Below are 19,515 nucleotides of genomic sequence, written 5' to 3'. Positions count from 1 at the left end.
ATCTAGACTCAGCAGTGGAGCTAACAGTGGACTTTCCTGAGATAGTGTGATGTCAGGCTTCTCAGACTTGGAAATTCAAGAAGCCTGGTGGTGGGATGAGCACCCAGGCTGAAAGCCATGGTCAGAACTCTATGCTGTCACTTCAAGCCAGAGCTTTGTACTTTATACACAAGGGAGAAGAGGAGGCACATTGCAAACAGTTGGTGCATAGTTTCAACTTTAAGGTGGTTTCATGTATACAACCCAAAGTACCAACAACACAGAACCTTCTCACAGTTTGATAGACCAGGGTTGGATGACATGGCATACCTTTCACCCTTTCACTTCTAGGCCTACCCCACCCACGACAAGCATCACTAATCCGTCCATCATTGCTCTCGTCTCTAGCCTGTACTCACCTGGCTTCATGTCCTCTCAGCTCAGCACTCTGGCCAGCCCCTGCTCATTGTTTAGAACTATCAAATAGCACTCGCTCTGCTCACCATCATATTTTGCTTATGGGACAAGAGAAAGGCTGCAATGAATGAATCAAAAGAATAAATATTAGGTATTAGCAAAAGGTAATGTTTTTCTGAGAGTATTTTTGTTTGTGTCCAGTACTCCTGGCAAATGTCCTTAGAATAGCTACTATACTCTACCAATATTATTCTTAAGTCCAAAAATATTGTAACTGTAAAAATGTGGTTGATTCTACCTTCAGAAATTGTGCTTTTTGTGTTGGTGGAGAAAAATGCGTGAACTAAGACTAAATATTATGAAACTGAATTTTGTTTACATAAGAATACATTCAGGCTGCTATGCTTAAAGGAAAAAAATAACCAAGTCCTGTTCCTGTCAGATACCTGTGATCTCTAATTAGATATTTAGAGTGTATTGGCCCATCACTTAGGCTTGGCATTGCTTCTTTGTTTCTAATCTCCAATTTAATTTAGAAGCACTGATTGGTGCCTGTTTATGGCTTACTGGTGGCAGGAGATTCTTTCAGAAGTCTCCTTCCTTCTAGCTAAAATTCAGTTGAATTCAGCGGATGGAGTCGGAGCAGCTGTGCATCCAAAATTGTTGCCACGTTGCGATTGACAAGGCTGAGAGACTTTAATTACCTTCAAAGTCCTGCCCCTTCTAACAATGGGCTGCCTTGGATTTCTTTTCTATTTTTTTAATCTCTTGAGACAGAGTCTCGCTCTGTCACCCAGGCTGGAGTGCAATGGCGCAATCTCGGCTCACTGCAACCTCTGCTTCCAGGGCTCAAGCGATTCTCCTGCCTCAGCTTCCCAAGTAGCTCGGATTACAGGCTCCTGTCACCACGCCCGGCTAATTTTTGTATTTTTAGTAGAGACAGGGTTTCACCATGTTGGCCAGGCTGGTCTCAAACTCCTGACCTCAGGTGATCCACCAGCCTCCCAAAGTGCTGGGATTACAGGTGTGAGTCACCGCGCCCAGCAGGATTTCTTTCTGCTGCTCTGACACAGCCCTCTGGTTAGTTAACAAGCATTTATTAAATATCTCCTGTGTGCTTTAGAAACTTACTAGGGTTGAGGAGGAGGAGATTCAAAAGGAATAAAAGACAAGGTTCCCAGTCGGCGGGGAGCCCCAGATTCTCAGAATGTCATTTTTGCTTCTGCCTTATGATTTAGGGGTTGTTCCTTCCTTCCATAACTGCAGGACTGTCCATCTGCACCTTGCCCTCTTCCCTTAGTGCACACGTTTATCTGAGGTGTTTGCAGATCTCATTTTCCCAACTAAGGAGAGTAAGCCCCTAAGCCCAGGGAACCCCTCTGTTCCCACTCCCGTCTTTGGCTTATGTCTGGGGTACCTAGTTTTATTCTAGGCTCCTGGCTGCACTATGTCTTGTTCAAAGTAGCCCTCTTGACACTGGGCAGGGGTGGGCTCAGCCCAGGTCTTTGGTCAGCCAGTGCAATCAGCTCCTTAGAATTGTGCTGAAATAATCAAGGGAATCTGGGCATCCTGCATCACCTAACACACAGGGCAGGGAGAAACCCTCAAAACTCTTAAACATGAAATTGAGTTGCCAGGGAAAAGAGCCGGCGTAGATTTCTGATTGCATTTGAATTTCTGATTTTAGGGTGATGGCTCTGATTCCAGGGTGACAGATCCGTTTCACATTTACTATTGCAAAGTTGGGTGCTGTGCTGGGCTCTGGGGATGCAATGATGAAAAAAGGAGGTCCCTCTCTTCAAGGGACCTGTGTTCTGGAATAGCCTGTTTGGAAGTCTCGACCAGGTGTCAGGAAGGTACCAGGGAGAGTAGTTACAAAAACAGACAAACATGGTTCTGTCCTCAAGGAAGTCACGGTTTAATGAAGAAGACAGACTTGCAGATAGTGGAAGCCCAGCAAGAGCTCTCAGCCTTGATAACCTGGCGGGCCATCCCTGTGGGTGACGATCGATTCCAATGCAGGCAGATCACTGCGGAGCCAGCAGGTGTGTCACTGCTCATTGGAATGTCACCGGCGGCCCTGACCTTGGGGATACAGCTCACCCACCATCACCATCTGCATCAGAATTACAAACTGGGTGGTTTCAGACTTAGGAAGAAATAAGTCTATAAGCCCCTTGAGGGAAAACTAAAAGTGATCAACACACAACAGATGGATTTGCTCACGTAGATCTTGTATCATGAGAATTTTCCAGGATACCCAAGGCCAGTGTTCCAGTGTGGCGGTGGGGGGCTCTGGAGACTAACAGTCCTGAAGCTGAATCCTGACCACACCACTTATTAGTTGTGTGGCCTTGGGCAAATTTCTCTGAGCCTTGGTGTGCTCATCTGTAAAACGGGGATGATGATCTGGACTCAGGCAATTGTTGTGAGTCAATGTGGTAATGTGTTTAAGTGCCCAGCACGGTGGCACATAGTAGATACCCAGTAAATTTTCATTTCCCCCTCTTTCTCCTCCATTTATCAACAGGAAGCAGCCATTATAACATATAGCAAAATAAGTGACACTTAGAACCAGTAGAATATTATAAAGATATGGATGAGAGGTGGCCTGGAATGGGTATTAGAAGATGGTGTGGGGGGTTCTCAGCACTGTGCAGGGGAAAGGGAGTGCTGCCTTCTTTTGTGAGCATTTCTGTAGGGCAGACATAGGGACATTCAGGCACGAGAATATTGCTCCTGGAAGTCATCCAACTTTTTTTTCTCCAAGAATATTTTGGAGAGTGATCATTTATTTACATGCCTGTCTCACATCTTAGACTAAAGCTTTGTGAACTTTTGTTGCAAAGAATCACTGGGACCCTTTAAGAATATAGCTCCCTGGGGTTCCACCCTCAGAATGAGTCTGGGGTGGGGCCTAGGAATCTGCACTGACAAGCATTTCAGGGGTGTCTGCCACAGGTTCTGAGGACCACACTCTGGGAAGACCGCACTGGAGTGAGGGCCTCCTCAGAGCTGGGATGGTTTCCTGTTCATTTTGTATTTCCAGTGTCCAGATGTAATCGGCATTGATGGGGTGTTGTTGAATAAATGAGTGGATGATGATTCTCCGAGTAGATTGTCCTACTGAGAAGGGGCTATTTTAAAGCATTGGCTTCCTAGTTCCTAAATCAGTGTCTTCTGAGTTTGAACTAGAACTAGAACTTGCTCATTCCTGAATGACCTGGTAGAGCTGGGAGCAGACTCGTCTACGTGAGTGATATCCAGCCCCCAGTAGCCCATCCACACAACCGTCCTCACAAAGAGAGGGCTGTTGTTGAGGACAGAGGCTGAGCAGATGCTGGTGCGGGGTTGCTCCCCAGTAGACAATAGCCCTAGCCCTGCTGTTTGTGGTTCAGAATTGGTTGATGGGAAATCAGGGAGCAGCCCTGCCACCATCTTTTTTATTTTTATGCACTGTAGATCCCTTAGAACAGAAAGAGGTTCAGGCCTTTTCTTGGATGGAAAAACTGAAAAAAAAAAATCTATTTTTTTTGTAAATTTGCTCTAAAGGAAACTCATAAAGTTCTTCTGAATTTACATGTCAATAAAACATTTACCCCTGAGTTGATGCCTTATAAATGGTATCACTTATCCTAAGTAGAATAGATTTATTCAGCTAAACTTTGTTGATGAGCATCTTTGCATCTGTTCCTTAGATATTGTTTCTCTGTCTCCTAGCCTGGGTCTTTATGGTCTACTAGCCCAGTAGCATCCTGGAGCCTGGGGTCATTTTTCTTACCAAGTTTGGGGGAGCACCTACCCTTTACCATGGGGAGAATGGTGATAGTTTATTTTTGGGTTTTCTAAATGAATTTTGGACAATTAGACTGCATTACATTTGCATTTTATAGTGTGCCATTTAGAAGAGACGGAGAGGGCCCAGAGGATGGTGCCACATTCACATATTAGATGATAGCTCAAGTTGCCCATTCTTCATATTGAAATTGCTTCTAAGATAACATAATGGCTCTTGTGAAACATATCTATTCATTGCCCCAAGAAAACATTAGATGGTTATCCAGATGGCGAAATGACTCTATATTCACTCTAAATTAATGAATGGTTAATTTCCATAGGGTGAGACTGAGAGCAGCCCCACACTGTGCCTCTGTGGTTAGGGCAGTGGGGACGGATCAAGCCAGCAGGTGTTTAATTACTTCTTGACAACAAAACATCTTAACATATAATGTAATAGAAATAACTGGGAATTTTTTTATTATGACAAAAACCACTGATTTTACTGCTTTCATTCCCTTTATGGATGCAATGTGGCCCTTTTACCAGATCCTCATGGTAATTTTAGTTCTCTGGGAATGTTTAGCACCTCACAGTGTATTATATTTTTTTAATGTTATATCGCTTTCTGAAAATAGAAGTATGTGCTACTTTTTCCTGAAAATACTGCCTTTTCATAGTTATATTCAGGTCTTTCAAATCTGCATGATTGAATTAGGAGTTTGGGGGTCAGGCAGACTGCAAGCTCCCCACCTGGCAGGACCAGTTCTTCACCGGAGAGTCCTGGGGTTGGGCAGGGCTGCAAACAATGAGCCACAGTAGGACCAAGGGGAGGGTCTGGGACTCAACGGTCCCCGAGGGTGGTTTTGTTTCTGGGCTGCCCTCTCCCAGGGCAACACTGAATTGTACCTTGGATCAGCACTGCACCTGCCTATCTTTCTAATTGCTTTTCTCCTCCTGTCCTGGAAATGATAGTACTTCAGATACTTGGGGGGAGTCTTGCTTACTGTGGCATGAACCTAGAAGGAAATGACTTCGTGTTTTAAGGGATGTTGTTGTCAGTGTCTGGAATACCTCAGGCATAGCCATGTGCTCAGATGATCTGAGTCTGTTGCACACCCCTCTGAAGAGTTTCTTGTAATCATGAGGAAAGAATGTATTAGGTGCTCCAGAACTGTTTCTATGTAATAAGGAAAAATAAAAAGGAAGGACAGAAATTCTTCCAGAAAATACTAGATAGAACCTGGGCTGAGTGCTGTGGAGGATACAAAGAAAGAAAAGACACTGTCCCTGCGCTTAAGACGTTTACCATCCAGTGGGCAAAGTCAGCTGGTGCACACACACAGCAAGTGCCCAAGCACTGCAGGAGAGCCGCAGACCCCAGCCCACAACAGCTGGCAGGCCGGGGACATGTTGCCAAGTGCTGAGCTGTGTTGTAGGCAGCTGCCTACTAAAAATAAGCATTGGGTTCATGGAAGGCTGACTTAAATTAGACTGGACTCAAGGTTATGCACAGAATGATGTCACCATCACAGGCTCCTAGTTCTTTGTGTTCTTGGGAATTGGAGGCGGAGTGACAGGCAGCCAGGAACTGAAATGCACACATGGACAGGTTCACTAATGGTGTGGCCGAGCGTGTCCTGGCAGCAAGAGGATGGAGTCCAGTGGTGCCCTGGTTCATTCCACGGGACTGAGAAGGGGGAGTAGGAGGCAGCTCACCGTTTCCTGGGGTGGTGGAGTCAAGACGATGTCTTCAGTGAAGGGTGGGACGGGGTGAGTGCAGCGGAGGGCTCAGTCCTCTGATACAGAGGACAGGGCTGGGAGGACAGTGCTCTGACCGGATTCATGGTGCAGAGTGTTAGAGGAGTGTCATGGGAGCCTTGAACCCTGACTTCAATGCCAGCCCAGGGAGCTGGGCCCTGGTCACTGCATCCCCAGCACCAATAGGACCCATCCACTGCAGAGGAGATGCTCAGCAGATACTTGCCAAATGACCATATTAATGAACTGGACTCTGGCAACTGGGTTTTATCCTGTAGGTGAGATGTGGAAGATTGGACAGGGAAATGGCATTTGGCAGGAGGTACCCTGTGGACTTTTCTCCTTGACATCAAAACTTCCTGTCCTGAGTCTCATTTTATTTGTCAAACTAGCCAGTCTGAGAAGTCAATACTAGGTGCTAATGAAAAACAGCAGTGGACTGTGACATTGCTCTGAGGTATGTTAGCATTTTAACATGAGCCTGCAAATTGGTTTTTTTGTTTTGTTTTGTTTTGATTTTTTTGTTTGTTTTTGAGATGGAATCTTGCTCTGTCACCCAGGCTGGAGTGCAATGGCTCTCTGCAACCTTGCCTCCCAGGTTCAAGAGATTCTCCTGCCTCAGCCTCCTGAGTAGCTGGGATTACAAGCACCTGCCACCACACCCGGCTCATTTTCGTATTTTTAGTAGAGACGGGGCTTCACCATGTTAGCCAGGCTCTCAAACACCAGACCTCAGGTGATCCTCCTGCCTCGGCCTCCCAAAGTGCTGGGATTACAGATGTGAGCCACCGCGCCTGGCCTTCAAATTGTTACCAGGTGTCTGGGAGGGCAGCAGTCATGCAAGGCAGGGGATTGGGCAGGCATGCATTCTGGTTGGAGAATCCGCTAGGTCTCCTGAATGACTCCATGAGGAACCGTATCCAGCTTCTGTTGTCAGGCAGACCTTAGTTGGCTTCCACCTTGACAGTCAAGATACATACAGCTTTGGTTGTGTGCAGTGGCTCATGCCTGTAATCTCAGCACTTTGGGAGGCTGAGGCAGGTGGATCACCTAAGGTCAGGAGTTCAAGACCAGCCTGTCCAACAGGGTGAAACCCCATCTCTACTAAAAAAAAATACAAAAATTAGCCAGGTGTGGTGGTGATCCCAGCTACTCGGGTTTTGTTTCTGGGCTGCCCTCTCCCAGGGCAACACTGAATTGTACCTTGGATCAGCACCGCACCTGCCTATCTTTCTAATTGCTTTTCTCCTCCTGTCCTGGAAATGATAGTACTTCAGATACTTGGGGGGAGTCTTGCTTACTGTGGCATGAACCTAGAAGGAAATGACTTCGTGTTTTAAGGGATGTTGTTGTCAGTGTCTGGAATACACTGAGGCTGAGGCACAAGAATCGCTTTAACCTGGGAGGCAGAGGTTGCAGTGAGCCTAGATTGTGCTACTGCACTCCAGCCTGGGCGACAGAGCAAGAATCCATTTAAAAAAAAAAAAGATACATAAAGATACATACAGCTTCGTGTTGTTTCATCTCCTCCCTGGTGTAGCCTGGAGAATTTCAAATTCACGGAGGTCTGAACAGTGGGATTTCCTGTGCCCCCATCGTCTTCCATCTCCAATGGGACTCTGTCCCTCGGCTGTGGCTATCTGAGATCCCAGCTAAGTCCTTAAAAGTGACCTTGATAAAACTGGCAGTGCCTCCTCACTGTGTGAAGAATAACTTGAAATAAAACCTGTGCATTGTCATGATGCCTTTACTGCTCTGTAGGTTTCTTTTTCACTGTTTTTTTTCTTTTTTCTTTTCTTTTCTTTCCTTTTCTTTTGTTTTTAAGCAAAGCAAATCAGATGGACTTGTGTTGCTCCCTGATCCCCGACATAGCAGTCTGTAGCTGCTTCATCACGATCACTAGACTGGGGTAGTGATAATCCTAGATACTGCCTGCACAGGGAGCATGTCCCGGTCACTGCTGTCTCAGAGACACATTTCCCTGTCCCTGGATGACCAAGAGCTGACTGGGTTTCCTTGGAACTTTCTCCTTTGACCCTGCCCTGTGGTGTACTCCCTCTTAAGATATTATTGACAAGTCTAGAGGAAAGCCTTGACTCATTTGAAACTTTTAAGAGACTCCTGCTACTTAACACCTCCAGGCTGAAGCAAGCAGCTGGCAGTCCATCTTGATTTTACAGCAATCAGAGGGCCTGTGGGCTTAAGGTTTGAATTTGGCAGCAGCCTGTGTTATTTTTGGAGTTTCAACATGGAGTTCAGGGCACATCACATTTCACTTCCTGGGCTATTGATGGCCGCAGAGCCATGGTAGCTGTCTGTCTCTGTTAGGGCTTGTCGCTTGCCCCTTTAGGAACACAGCTATTAATACTCTCTCTAATACTCTCTCATCTGATTTGTCCCACTTCAAGAGGCTAGAACTTTGATGTCCCTTTTTTCTACCCTACCCTTCTTGGCTATTTTAAAATTCAGAAACATCAACTCTGGTCTGCCCTAGTCTGCCTTGATGGCTTAGGATCAGTCCTTTGGCCCTAGGTGGATGAATCTCCTGGGGTGCCCCGTAGACTGGAGGGTGGTCTCTCATCATCTGTGGTTGTGGGATATTGGGCATCACTTAATTATCATGCAGACATGGGAAGTGGGAGAGGAAGGGGCTTTTGGGTGCATTTGGCGACAGAACGTGTCTCAGCCGAGGGGCAGGGACTGCCAGTTGCCACCCGGATACACTCCCTTGCTCCTTAGGCTATAGCCCCGATTTTACTTAGGGTTGCAGTGTACCCCGCCTAAAAGCATTTCTCAGTTTCCTTTGATGCCAGATGGGGCTGCGTGATGCCATTCTGGCAGCGGCTAAGTGATGAAGCTGTGGGGTGGGCCTTCTGGACAGGGGCGCCTCGAAGGAACTGACCCTGTTAGGGGGTGTGCTTCTGTGTCCTCCCAGCGGCCCTGCTGCTCAGGACGTGCTGCTTGGCACTAAGGACACCACGTTGAATCATAAGGTGGCTGAAGACAGAAGGATGTGCTGAGATGACCGAGGAGCAGGATAGAAAGAGTGTGGATCTGTTTTCAAGATTTTAAAAATTAACCCTTTTATTTTGAGCTAATTGTAGATTCACAGGCAGTGGTAATAAGTGATACAGGGAGATGCCCATCTATTATTTATTTTATTTATTTATTTATTTATTTTGAGATGGAGTCTCACTCTGTCTCCTGGGCTGGAGTGCAGTGGCGCGATCTCAGCTCACTGCAACCTCCGCCTCCCCAGTTCAAGTGATTCTCCTGCCTCAGCCTCCTGAGTAGCTGGGATTACAGGCATGGGCCACCACTCCCAGCTAATTTTTGTATTTTTAGTAGAGACAGGGTTTCACCATGTTGGCCAGACTGGTCTCAAACTCTTGACCTCCAGTGATCTGCCCGCCTCGGCCTCCCAAAGTTTTACAGGATTACAGGCGTGAGCCACTGTGCCCGGCCTGCCCATCTATTCTTTACCCACTTTCCCCCATAGTAACATGGTACCACAGCATGGTCGGGACCTTGACTTTGATACAGTTAAGGTAGCAGGACAGGACCCCTCACCGTGCACCTCTGCATGGCACGCCACGGAGTGCACATCCATTTCCCCCCGCCCCACCTGCCCCAACCTGTAGAAACTGCTCATCTGTTAGAGCCTGGATCTCGACGAAGGCAGAGCCTCTATCCCAGCCCTAAACCACTCTCCTAGGCATGAACTTCGATTGATTCAAAGACATAAATATCTAAATTAATGATGCCATGTCATTTTAAAAAAATGTTACACAGTCAAACCTAACCCTTAACTGAGACAGAAGAGGTCCAGAAAAGGAGACCAGGCAATCATTATTATATTAGGGGAAATATTATTATATTTGTGGTTTCAAAGAAGCAGGACACCTCGGCTACATGACAAAAGGATTAGGGGTTGTTGCTTTCACCAACATGCCATTGCATTTCCCTTCCTTGCAGCGGTGACCCTGGCTCGCATGAGGTGCTTTTGAATGTTTTTATTGCTATCTTATTTGGGTATTATCAATAATTCATTTTAAATATTCTGGCTGCTACAGACATTTACTTTAGAAGGATTTATTGCATCCTAAAGTCTGCATTTATGATTTCTTGAGATGATATCACTTCCTTGGGGATTTCAGTTCTGATTCTCAGAAAGAGATTAGTGGGGGAAGCAGAATTTGATGTTCAGAAATGTTCCAGAAACTTGGCTGCAATGCGTCAGGCCTGCTAGGCCGGCTGCCACATTCCCGGGCCTGTCTCAGCTGGCCGCTCATGCTGTGTCTCCCCTTTTAGGAGCTGGAGTCAGAGAGGACGTGTTTCTCGTTTGGCAAGAGATGGAGGAAGCCTGCAGCACGCTGGCCCAGATCCAGAGGCTGGTGGCCGAGCCTCCCAAGCCCGACGTGGCCACCGTGGACTGTGGTTGGTGCTATTTCTGGTCACTGGTGTAAAAGACTCATAAATGTTACTAGCTGGGGAGCAGGGGCTGCTTCCATGTTCCCGACCAGGGGAACTCCAGAGCCCAGCTGCGAGGAGCTGCTGAGGAGAGCAGCCAGAGCTGTGTGGGGTGAGGGGTGGGGAGGGGGTTGTACACACACATGCATGGACACGTGTGTGTGTGTGCGCCCATGCGCTCACATGTGTGCATACGTGGAGATTGTCAGTACCCAGAGCTGGACAGTAAAGTGGTAAAAACAGATTCTTGGGCCAGGCGCAGTGGCTCACGCCTGTTACCCCAGCACTTTGGGAGGCCAAGGCGGGTGGATCACGAGATCAGGAGATCGAGACCATCCTGGCCAACACGGTGAAACCCCATCTCTACTAAAAATACAAAAATTAGCTGGGTGTGGTGGCGGGTGCCTGTAATCCCAGCTACTCGGGAGGCTGAGGCAGGAGAATGGCTTGAACCTGGGAGGCAGAGATCACAGTGAGCCGAGATCATGCCACTGTACTTCAGCCTAACAATGGAGTGAGACTCTGTCTCAAAAACAACAACAACAATAACAATAACAAAACAGATTCTTGACAAACTCTTGTATACTAAGGGAAACCAGACCTCTGTATAAAAGTGGGCTCAATTCTGAGTACAACATGGACAAGTGGGAATTCATAGCCAAGGATCAGGGGGATGCCAGTGGATGGAAAATTATTAAGAGGAGATGTTAGGGGCAAGGGGCCTTCTGGCTAAACCAACTTGACAGGATTCTTTCGGGAGAGAGGCCAGTGTGATCAGATGTCACCTGGGGGATGGTGGAAATGAGGATGTGGATCAGATAGCAAGGTGATCAGATACTGAGAGTGGGGCATTCTGGCTACACTGACTTAGGCTTTTTGCTAAAATCAGGCGATGCAGAGATGAGCATAGAAGTGCAAAGGTTGAGGCCTTGCTGAGAAGAGCATTCAGAGGAGCCTGGCTGAAGGCCAGGCAAGGGGAGACTGTCAAATTGCCGGTGCTCTTCCAGGGAGGAGGAGCAGGAGAGCTCAGTGATCAGCTCGGCCAGCCTTGACCCTTGCCTGCAGACAAAATCCCATCCACGCTGTCTGTGTCTGTGCAGGCAACCATCTGACTTGCTCTCACATGCCTACGGGAAGGCCTAAATCAGTTTTCTTTGAGCAGGGTCCAGGACCTCACGGCAGAAGGGGGCACAGGCTGGGGAAAAAGTGTGGAATGTTTATTTGGAAGGAGTAGTGTGAATGGGGGTTTGAGTTATTAATATTAAAAAGAAATTATTAAAATCCAGTTGCATTTCTGGTATTCACTTAGCACTCTTTCATCTAATTTGGAACAGCCACTTGAAATTTTGGAGTCTGGAAGACTGATTTGCATTTCCTAAATGGTAGTAACAGCAATATGACCACTGAGTGGGCACATAGTATGTGTCAGGTGCTGCCCTGAGGGGTAGGCTTATACTTAGCTCATTTAAGCCTCATAACTCTATGAGGGAGTTTCTTATTATCTCCAACTGACAGGTGAGAAAACTGAGTTACAGAGCGATTAAGTCATTGGCCATGGTCACATAGCTAGCAAACATAGTCTGATTTTGAACCCAAAATGCAGAACAGCAACTTTCCTGCCTAGTTAAACTTTTACAAAAAAATGTTAGCAGTGAGGCTATATTCATCTTGATGTTAGTTTCCATTATTTAATTAGCACCTATACTATTCTGAGTAAATGAAAGCACTTCTTGGTGTTTGATGTGTTGCAGCCCCACAACTGCACCATACAAACAACCTCATTGCATTTTTACTCGTGAATGACATTGAGACTACACAAAATATTTTCTCCCTTTTTTTCTTGTAAACCAAAGCACTTTTCATAAGGGGCATGAGTTTGGGGGTGAGAAAGACCTGGTTATAAATCCCAGCTCCTTCACTAGACTCACCTGAGTTTGTCTCTTTCAGCCTTATTCTTCTACACAACGACTATCATAACCTTGATGCTGAGGAACCACTGTACAGACAAAATACAATGATGCATGCTCCACACCAAGCAGGGACTTGATGTCAGCTCATTCTTTGCCCTTTCACACCTAGGAGAGTTGGTACACGGATTCTCCTACGTGGCCTTTCCTCTGTAAGGTGCTGGTTTCCTTTGGGGCACACCTGGTGGACGCACATACCTTACACATCAGGCACTGTTTAAGGCTCCTTACGAGCATTAGCTCATTTCATATTTGCTACAATCTTAAGAGACAGGTGCTACTGCTACTATTATCTCCGTTTTGGCTTCAGTAACTTGCCCAAGGCTACACAGCTAACGAGTGATGACGCCTAGATTCAAAACCTAGTCCACCAGTAAAAATACTGATATCTGCCTCCCACCCATCGGACATGTAATCAGGACGTCTGATTAAATCATCCTGATTTAATCCCTGTGGGATGAAATTAGGACTTTTGAAAGCTCCCCAGGTGATCCTAGTGTGCAGCTAATTTTGGAACCACTGCCAAGCTGCAGTGCCTCCTGGGTTACAGAGGTGCAGTGGGCAGAGAACTGGGAGGTCAGGCCGGCTGGGAAAGGGATGCAGTTAGAGGAGAAATGGGGACGGGGACTTGTGTAGAGGGAGAGAGAGGTTGAGGCATGGGCAAGCCTGCTCTGTGTGACTTGATAAATTCCTGGTGACTGTGGCTTTTTCCTGTGACTAGGTGCCCTGACCTGGGCTTAGGGCACTGGCTGCTGTGGTTACATTGCCAGGGTTGGCTCCCTGGGGGTTCCTGAGAGGGACCTAGTAGGCTTGTCTGGAGGAGCTGCTCACTTATAGTGACACCCACTGGAAAACCCAGACGGTCGCCTGTCATCCTGCAGATGAACAAAATGAACACCAAGCAGGGGACCCAGGCCAAACCCATCACCTCTGCCCGGCAAAGAGGATGGGGAGCCTGCTGCTAAGGCATTTGTTTTGGGGAGTGTGTGGACTGAATTGTGCCCCCCCAGTTCATACAATGAAGCCCCCACCATGAGACCGTATTTGGAGATAGGGTCTTTAAAAAGGTAATTAAGGGACCAGGTATGGTGGCTCACGCCTATAATCCCAGCACTTTGGGAGGCCAAGGAGGGTGGATCACCTGAGGTCAGCAGTTCGAGACCAGCCTGGTCAACATGGCAAAACCCCATCTCTACCAAAAACATAAAAATTAGCCAGGTGTGGTGGTGCATGCCTTTACCCAGCCACTCGGGAGGCCGAGGCACAAGAATCGCTTGAACTCAGGAGGTGGAGGCTGCAGTAAGCAGAGGTTGCCCCATTGCACTCTGGTCTGGGCAACAGAGCGAGACACTGTCTCAAAACAAACAAACAAACAAACAACAAAACGGTAATTAAGGTTAAATGAAGTCATAAAAGGAGGGCCCTAATCTGATAGGATTGGTGTCTTTATAAGAAGAGGGAAAGACACCAGCGAGCCCTCTCCCGACAAGCACACGGAGGAAAGGTGTTGTGTGCAGCACAGAGAGAAGGTGGCCGTCTCCTGGCCAGGAAGAACAGCCTCATCAGAAACCAGCGCCGCTGGCACCTTCATCCTGGACTTCCAACCTCGAACAGAGAGAAAATAAATGTCTGTCATTTAAGCCTCCCGCCTCTGGTGTTTTGTGATGGCAGCCCAAGCTGACTAATACAAGGCATATTTAAGTTTGGTGTAGTTAGTCTTAAGAGTTAACAGAAGGTCTTGGATGTTATTCCTGAAGGAAACAGATGAGTTATAAGCCTCAGATATTGGGCGATGATGTATCAGTTCCCTTTGTTTCAATCTAATACACACACACACACACACACACACACACTCAGACTAAAACCCAAAATAACTCTATGCAGAAATTTTCAAAAAATTCTTTGAATGTACCATCTCTATTTAAAAAGGAAAGTTTGGCCGGGGCCTTTCATCACTGGCTAGCCATCTCAGCTTTCGTAACTTCAATCTGGCCCTCTATACCACATGTCCGACCTGCTCTCATTCCCACCGCAGCCCAGAGTTACTGAGGCAAAGGCTGGGTCAGTGCAAGACTGACTTGGGAGGCCTCCTAGGAAGGCAGCAGCTGTTCCTCTACAGACCCCAGGAGAGATGATGGCCAGCGGGACAGGGAAGGGGTGGATCGGAGGAGATCCAGCAAGCTGCCATTCCGCATACTGGTTCGAGGTCACTTGGCACATACAGGTCCATAGGACCAGGAGGGCAATTTCTGGGAGAAATGTCTCATGAGTCTGGTGCCTGGGGTGAAAAGAAGGTGAGGCCACTGATAGTTTTTTTTTAACCTCTTTTGATTACCAAGAGCAGGACATGAGAGTTCCCTGGAAAAAAAAAAAAACTGACAAAAATATATGAATCAATGGTTCGTAGGACACTGACCACTAAGAATGAAGGCCAGTGATTTCTGACATACACGGCAAAAAAAAAGTGAGGTTTTCCCTCGCTTACTGCGTTGAGAGAGTTTCCAGGCCCTGGTGCACAGAGGAGGAACCCAGGTGGAGCCCAGAAAACATCCTGAGCTGGGTAACAGAGCTGAGGGTCTGGAGGGACCAAGGCAGCTACAATTCACAGGACACAGTACCAGAGAGGAGACAGATGCATGGAGAGAGAAGTGCAGACATCTGCAAAGGGTCCCCCTCAAGAATTCATTTGAATACTGATCCGCTCATGCCTGTGAGAAGGTTATCTGAGTCTGGGGAACGGGCCATTGGAAAGAATTAGAAGAAATGGGGCTTGGAATTCACACAGGACCAAGAACAGTGCCTGTTCTCATCAGCCTGAAAGCTTTAAGAATTCATGGGTCCCTGGGTAGACTACCTGGAGAGGTCTTGCCTCAGTCATGGGGAATAATTAGCTTTAAATTGAGCACTGCTCTGGGCTCTCCTAAGAAATCATTAAAGCAAGACATGAAAAGAACAAACTATTTCTAGGTAACATAACTACATCTCTGAACAAAGCTCAAGAAAATTTATAAGAACAAAAGCATCCAGTACCCAACAAGGTCAAACTCACAATGATTGGCATCTAATCAAAGATTACAGGGCATGAAAAGAAGCAGAAAAATGTGATCCGTAATAAGTAGAAAAATCAATCAATCAAAACTGACTGAGAACTAACACAGACATTAGAATTGGCAGAAGAGTCACTCAGAGTTACTGTATTCCATATGTTCAAAAGCTAATACAAGGCGTAGTTAAGTTTGGTGGTAGTTAGTCTTAAGAGTTAACAGAAGGGCCGGGCGCGGTGCCTCACGCTTGCAATCCCAGCACTTTGGGAGTCCGAGGCGGGCGGATCACGAGGTCAGGAGATGGAGACCATGGTGAAACCCCGTCTCTACTAAAAATACAAAAAATTAGCCGGGCGTGGTGGCGGGCGCCTGTAGTCCCAGCTACTCGGAGAGGCTGAGGCAGGAGAATGGCGTGAACCCGGGAGGCGGAGCTTGCAGTGAGCCGAGATTGTGCCACTGCACTCCAGCCTGGGTGACAGAGTGAGACTCTGTCTCAAAAAAAAAAAAAAAAAAAAAGTTAAAAGAAGGTCTTGGATGCTATTCCTAAAGGAAACAGATGAGTTATGAGCCTCAGATATTGGACAATGATGTATCAGTTCCCTTTGTTTCAATCTGATACACACACACACACACACACACACACACACACACACACTAAAACCCAAAATAACTCTAAGCAGAAATTTTCAAAAAATTCTTTGAATGTACCATCTCTATTTAAAAAGGAAAGTTTGGCTGGGACCTTTCATGATTGGCTAGCCATCTCAGCTTTCTTAACTTCAAGAAGATATTTAAAAAGACACATACTAAACTTTTAGAGATGAAAACTTAAGAGAAGAAAATATGTTAGATGAAAAGCTTACTAAATGGAATCAATGGCAGATTAGACATTGCAGGAAAAGAGATGAGTGGACTTGAAGACAGCAATAGAAACTATCCAAAATGAGACAGTCATAGGAAAAAAAGAATTTTAAAAACCCCAAAAGAGCATCTGTGAACTGTGGGACAATTTCAAGTGGCCAAATAGAGACTCCCTGAGGGGAGGAAGTAGGAGGGACAGGGAGCAGAAAAATATTTAAAGAAACAAGTTTCCAAATTTGATGAAAACTACAAACCCAGAGATCCAAGAAGTTCAGTGAATGCTAAGCACAAGAAAATGAGGAAAACTACATCCAGAGACATCTTAATAGGTTTGCTTAAAATCAATAATACAGAGGAATATTAAAAGCATCCAGAACAACAACAAAAAAGATATGTACAAAGCCACAAAGACAAGGATGACAGCAGATTTCTCACTCAATTGAAAAGCATTTTTTCTTTCAGTACCTGAAACATTCAGCCTGGAATTCTATACAAAGCAAAATATCTTTCAAAAACAAAGGCAAAATAAAGACATTTTCAGACATACAAAAGCTGAAATAGTTTGTCATTGGCACATATTATACATGAAGTGATGTAATATTACTTAAAGTTAGACTACGATAAGTTGAAGATGTGTGCTATAAACCTAAGATAACCACTAAGATAAGACAAGCTGACAAAGGAAATAAAATGGAATTAAAAATACCCAATCCAAAACCTGTCAGAAAAAAAGAACAAAGAACAGATAGGGCCAATAGAAAACAAATAGCAAGATGATAAACATAAATCTAACCATATGTATGTCAAAACTTACCAATGTGTACACTTTAAAGGTGTATGAGATATTATATGTCAATTGTAGCTCAATACAACTGTTGGTAAAGTGAAAGAAGAGGACAAAGTAGAAGGGAAGGAGAGTCACTCCTCTGGCGCTGAGCTGTTCAGAGACATGGGTGGGACACACCTGGGCATTTTGTGTGTGTATGTGTGTGTGTATGTCGGTGTGCCTGTTCTAGGGATGACCCTCAAACACGAAGATGGCTTTTCTCGCAAAGCGTTAAAGGATTTGTCAAGGCTGGGCATGGTGGCTCACACCTGTAATCCCAGCACTTTAGGAGGCTGACGTGGGCAGATCACTTCAGCCCAGGAGTTTGAGACCATCCTGGGCGACATGGCAAAACCCCGCCTCTACCAAAAAATTTGAAAATTAGTCAGGCATGAGGGCGTGCAACTGTAGTCCCACCTACTTGGGAGGCTGAGGTGAGAGAATCGCTTGAGTTGAGAAGTGGGGAGTCGAGGTGGCAGTGAGTGGTGATCACACCACTGCCTGGGTGGGATCGCACCACTGCATTCCAGCCTGGGTGACAGAGCGAGACTCTGTCTCAAAATGAATGAATGGATGAATGAATGAATGAATCAATCAATCAATAGAATTTGTCCAAGGTTTGGGAAGCTTGACCCTTCTTTGATGATGCTGCCTCTCAAAGTATTTCAGGAACTCCTCATTTGGAATAACCTTCACAGCCATTTTGTGACTCAGTAGAGATCATTAGTCTAATCACATTCTGTAGTCATGCTTTAATCATGAACAGAGACGGTCCAAAAGATTACCATCTGAGACTCAAGATTTGACTCTGAATACTTGCTTGTTTCAAAATACCAAATTCAGTTTCAAGAGACAAGGAAATGGCTGAAGGTTCATTCAGGCTCTGCAGGCAATTGCAACCTACAGTAGGTCTACAGGAGTTTAGAGCACATATTTTTTGAACAAATGGAGAGGGGGATGGTGCTTATTTTCATTAGTATTGTATTAAATAATCAGCAAAATGTCTTTATAGTCCTGGGTGGTGATGAAGTACACAGACTCAGAGTTAGGAAATTTTTTTTTTTTTTTTTTTTGAGGCGGAGTATTGCTCTGTCACCAGGCTGGAGTGCAGTGATGCGACCTCGGCTCACTGCAATCTCTGCCTCCTGGGTTCAAGTGATTCTCCTGCCTCAGCCTCCTGAGTAGCTGGGACTACAGGTGTGTGCCACCATGCCCAACTAATTTTTGTATTTTCAGTAGAGACAGGGTTTCACTGTGTTGGCCAGGATGTTCTCCATCTCTTGACCTCATGATCCGCCTGCCTCAGCCTCCCAAAGTGCTGGGATTACAGGCGTGAGCCACCGCACCCGACCAGAAAGATATTAAACCTGGCTCTGCCCACTCCTGCTGTGTGATGCTGGGTTAAGACACTCCTTATCTGTGCCTCAGTTTCCTTATTTGCAAAATGTGGATGATAATGATAATACCTACTCCATGGACTGTTATGAAAGTTAAATCAGAAAACACATGTAAAACACCTAGAAATGTGCTGTCACATAGTTAGAATGTAATGATGGCTTAAGAAAAGGTTGATCCGCTTGTCTATTCTTTCATTTATTTAGTGCGTACTCTATGTAGCACTATGGTAGGTGATGACATAATGGTAAATAAGAGACATGGAACGGGCCCTCATAAAGCAGGACCTACAAGAACCATCTCTTGCTCCGTGAAGGTAGAAAATCGGATGAACACAAATGGGGTATTTACGATTGAGGAAAAGTGGCAGCTTCTGAGCCATTCCCAGGGTCAAGGAAAGGTTTCCTGAGGAAATAACTTTGGAGCTGATATCTGAGGGTTGAAGAGGTAAGTTAATGAGGTGAAAGGATGGGAGAGAGCGGGGAGTGTATGCCAGGAAGAAGAACAGCATATGCAAAGGCCCGGAGGCAGAAAGGAGAATGGCACTTTAGAAGAACTGGAAAGAGGAGTGTGGCTGGAGTGCAGTGTCCAGTGATGAGTCTGGAGAGGGAGACAGGGACCCGATTGTCCTGGCTTTGGAGGCTGCAGTACAGGGGTTCACCCTCAATTTCATACCAATGGCCAGCCGCTAGAGGATGGTAACCAGGGGAATGCTAAGATCAGATTTACATTTAGAAAAAAAAAAACACTTTGGCTACTGGGTGGGAAACAAGTTGGAGACGAGGGGACAAACAGGATGAGACAAGAGAATAAAGATGTTAGTATAGTGATGGTGGCATCCTGGACAAGAGTAGGAGGAGCCTGTGAAGGTGATAAATGGGCAGGTATGAGGGAGAGTTTGGTTGTTGAATTAACAGTGAAACAGGAAAAGTTCCCTTGTCCTCTTGCAGGATGTGTGATGGGGGAGTGGCTCACTTCTTCAGTGCCCTGCTGCTCAAACCTCTAGGGGAGCACACAG

At 46.1% G+C, this 19,515-nt stretch overlaps 1 protein-coding gene across 1 annotated transcript in view; it reads left to right on the top strand.

Moving 5' to 3' along the window:
- VWA3B (von Willebrand factor A domain containing 3B) overlaps window positions 1-19,515 on the top strand; it is a 226,645-nt gene that overhangs the window by 66,844 nt on the left and 140,286 nt on the right. Inside the window, exon 9 of the mRNA XM_058428934.1 lies at window positions 10,246-10,371. Coding sequence (XP_058284917.1) covers window positions 10,246-10,371 — 126 coding nt within the window. The remainder of the gene's footprint in view (window positions 1-10,245; window positions 10,372-19,515) is intronic.

This window comes from Hylobates moloch, unplaced genomic scaffold, assembly GCF_009828535.3.
Source record: "Hylobates moloch isolate HMO894 unplaced genomic scaffold, HMol_V3 SCAFFOLD_15, whole genome shotgun sequence".
In the NCBI taxonomy this organism is placed as follows: domain Eukaryota; kingdom Metazoa; phylum Chordata; class Mammalia; order Primates; family Hylobatidae; genus Hylobates; species Hylobates moloch.
Note: the sequence above shows the minus strand (reverse complement) of the source record. Positions and strands in the feature narration are given on the sequence as shown.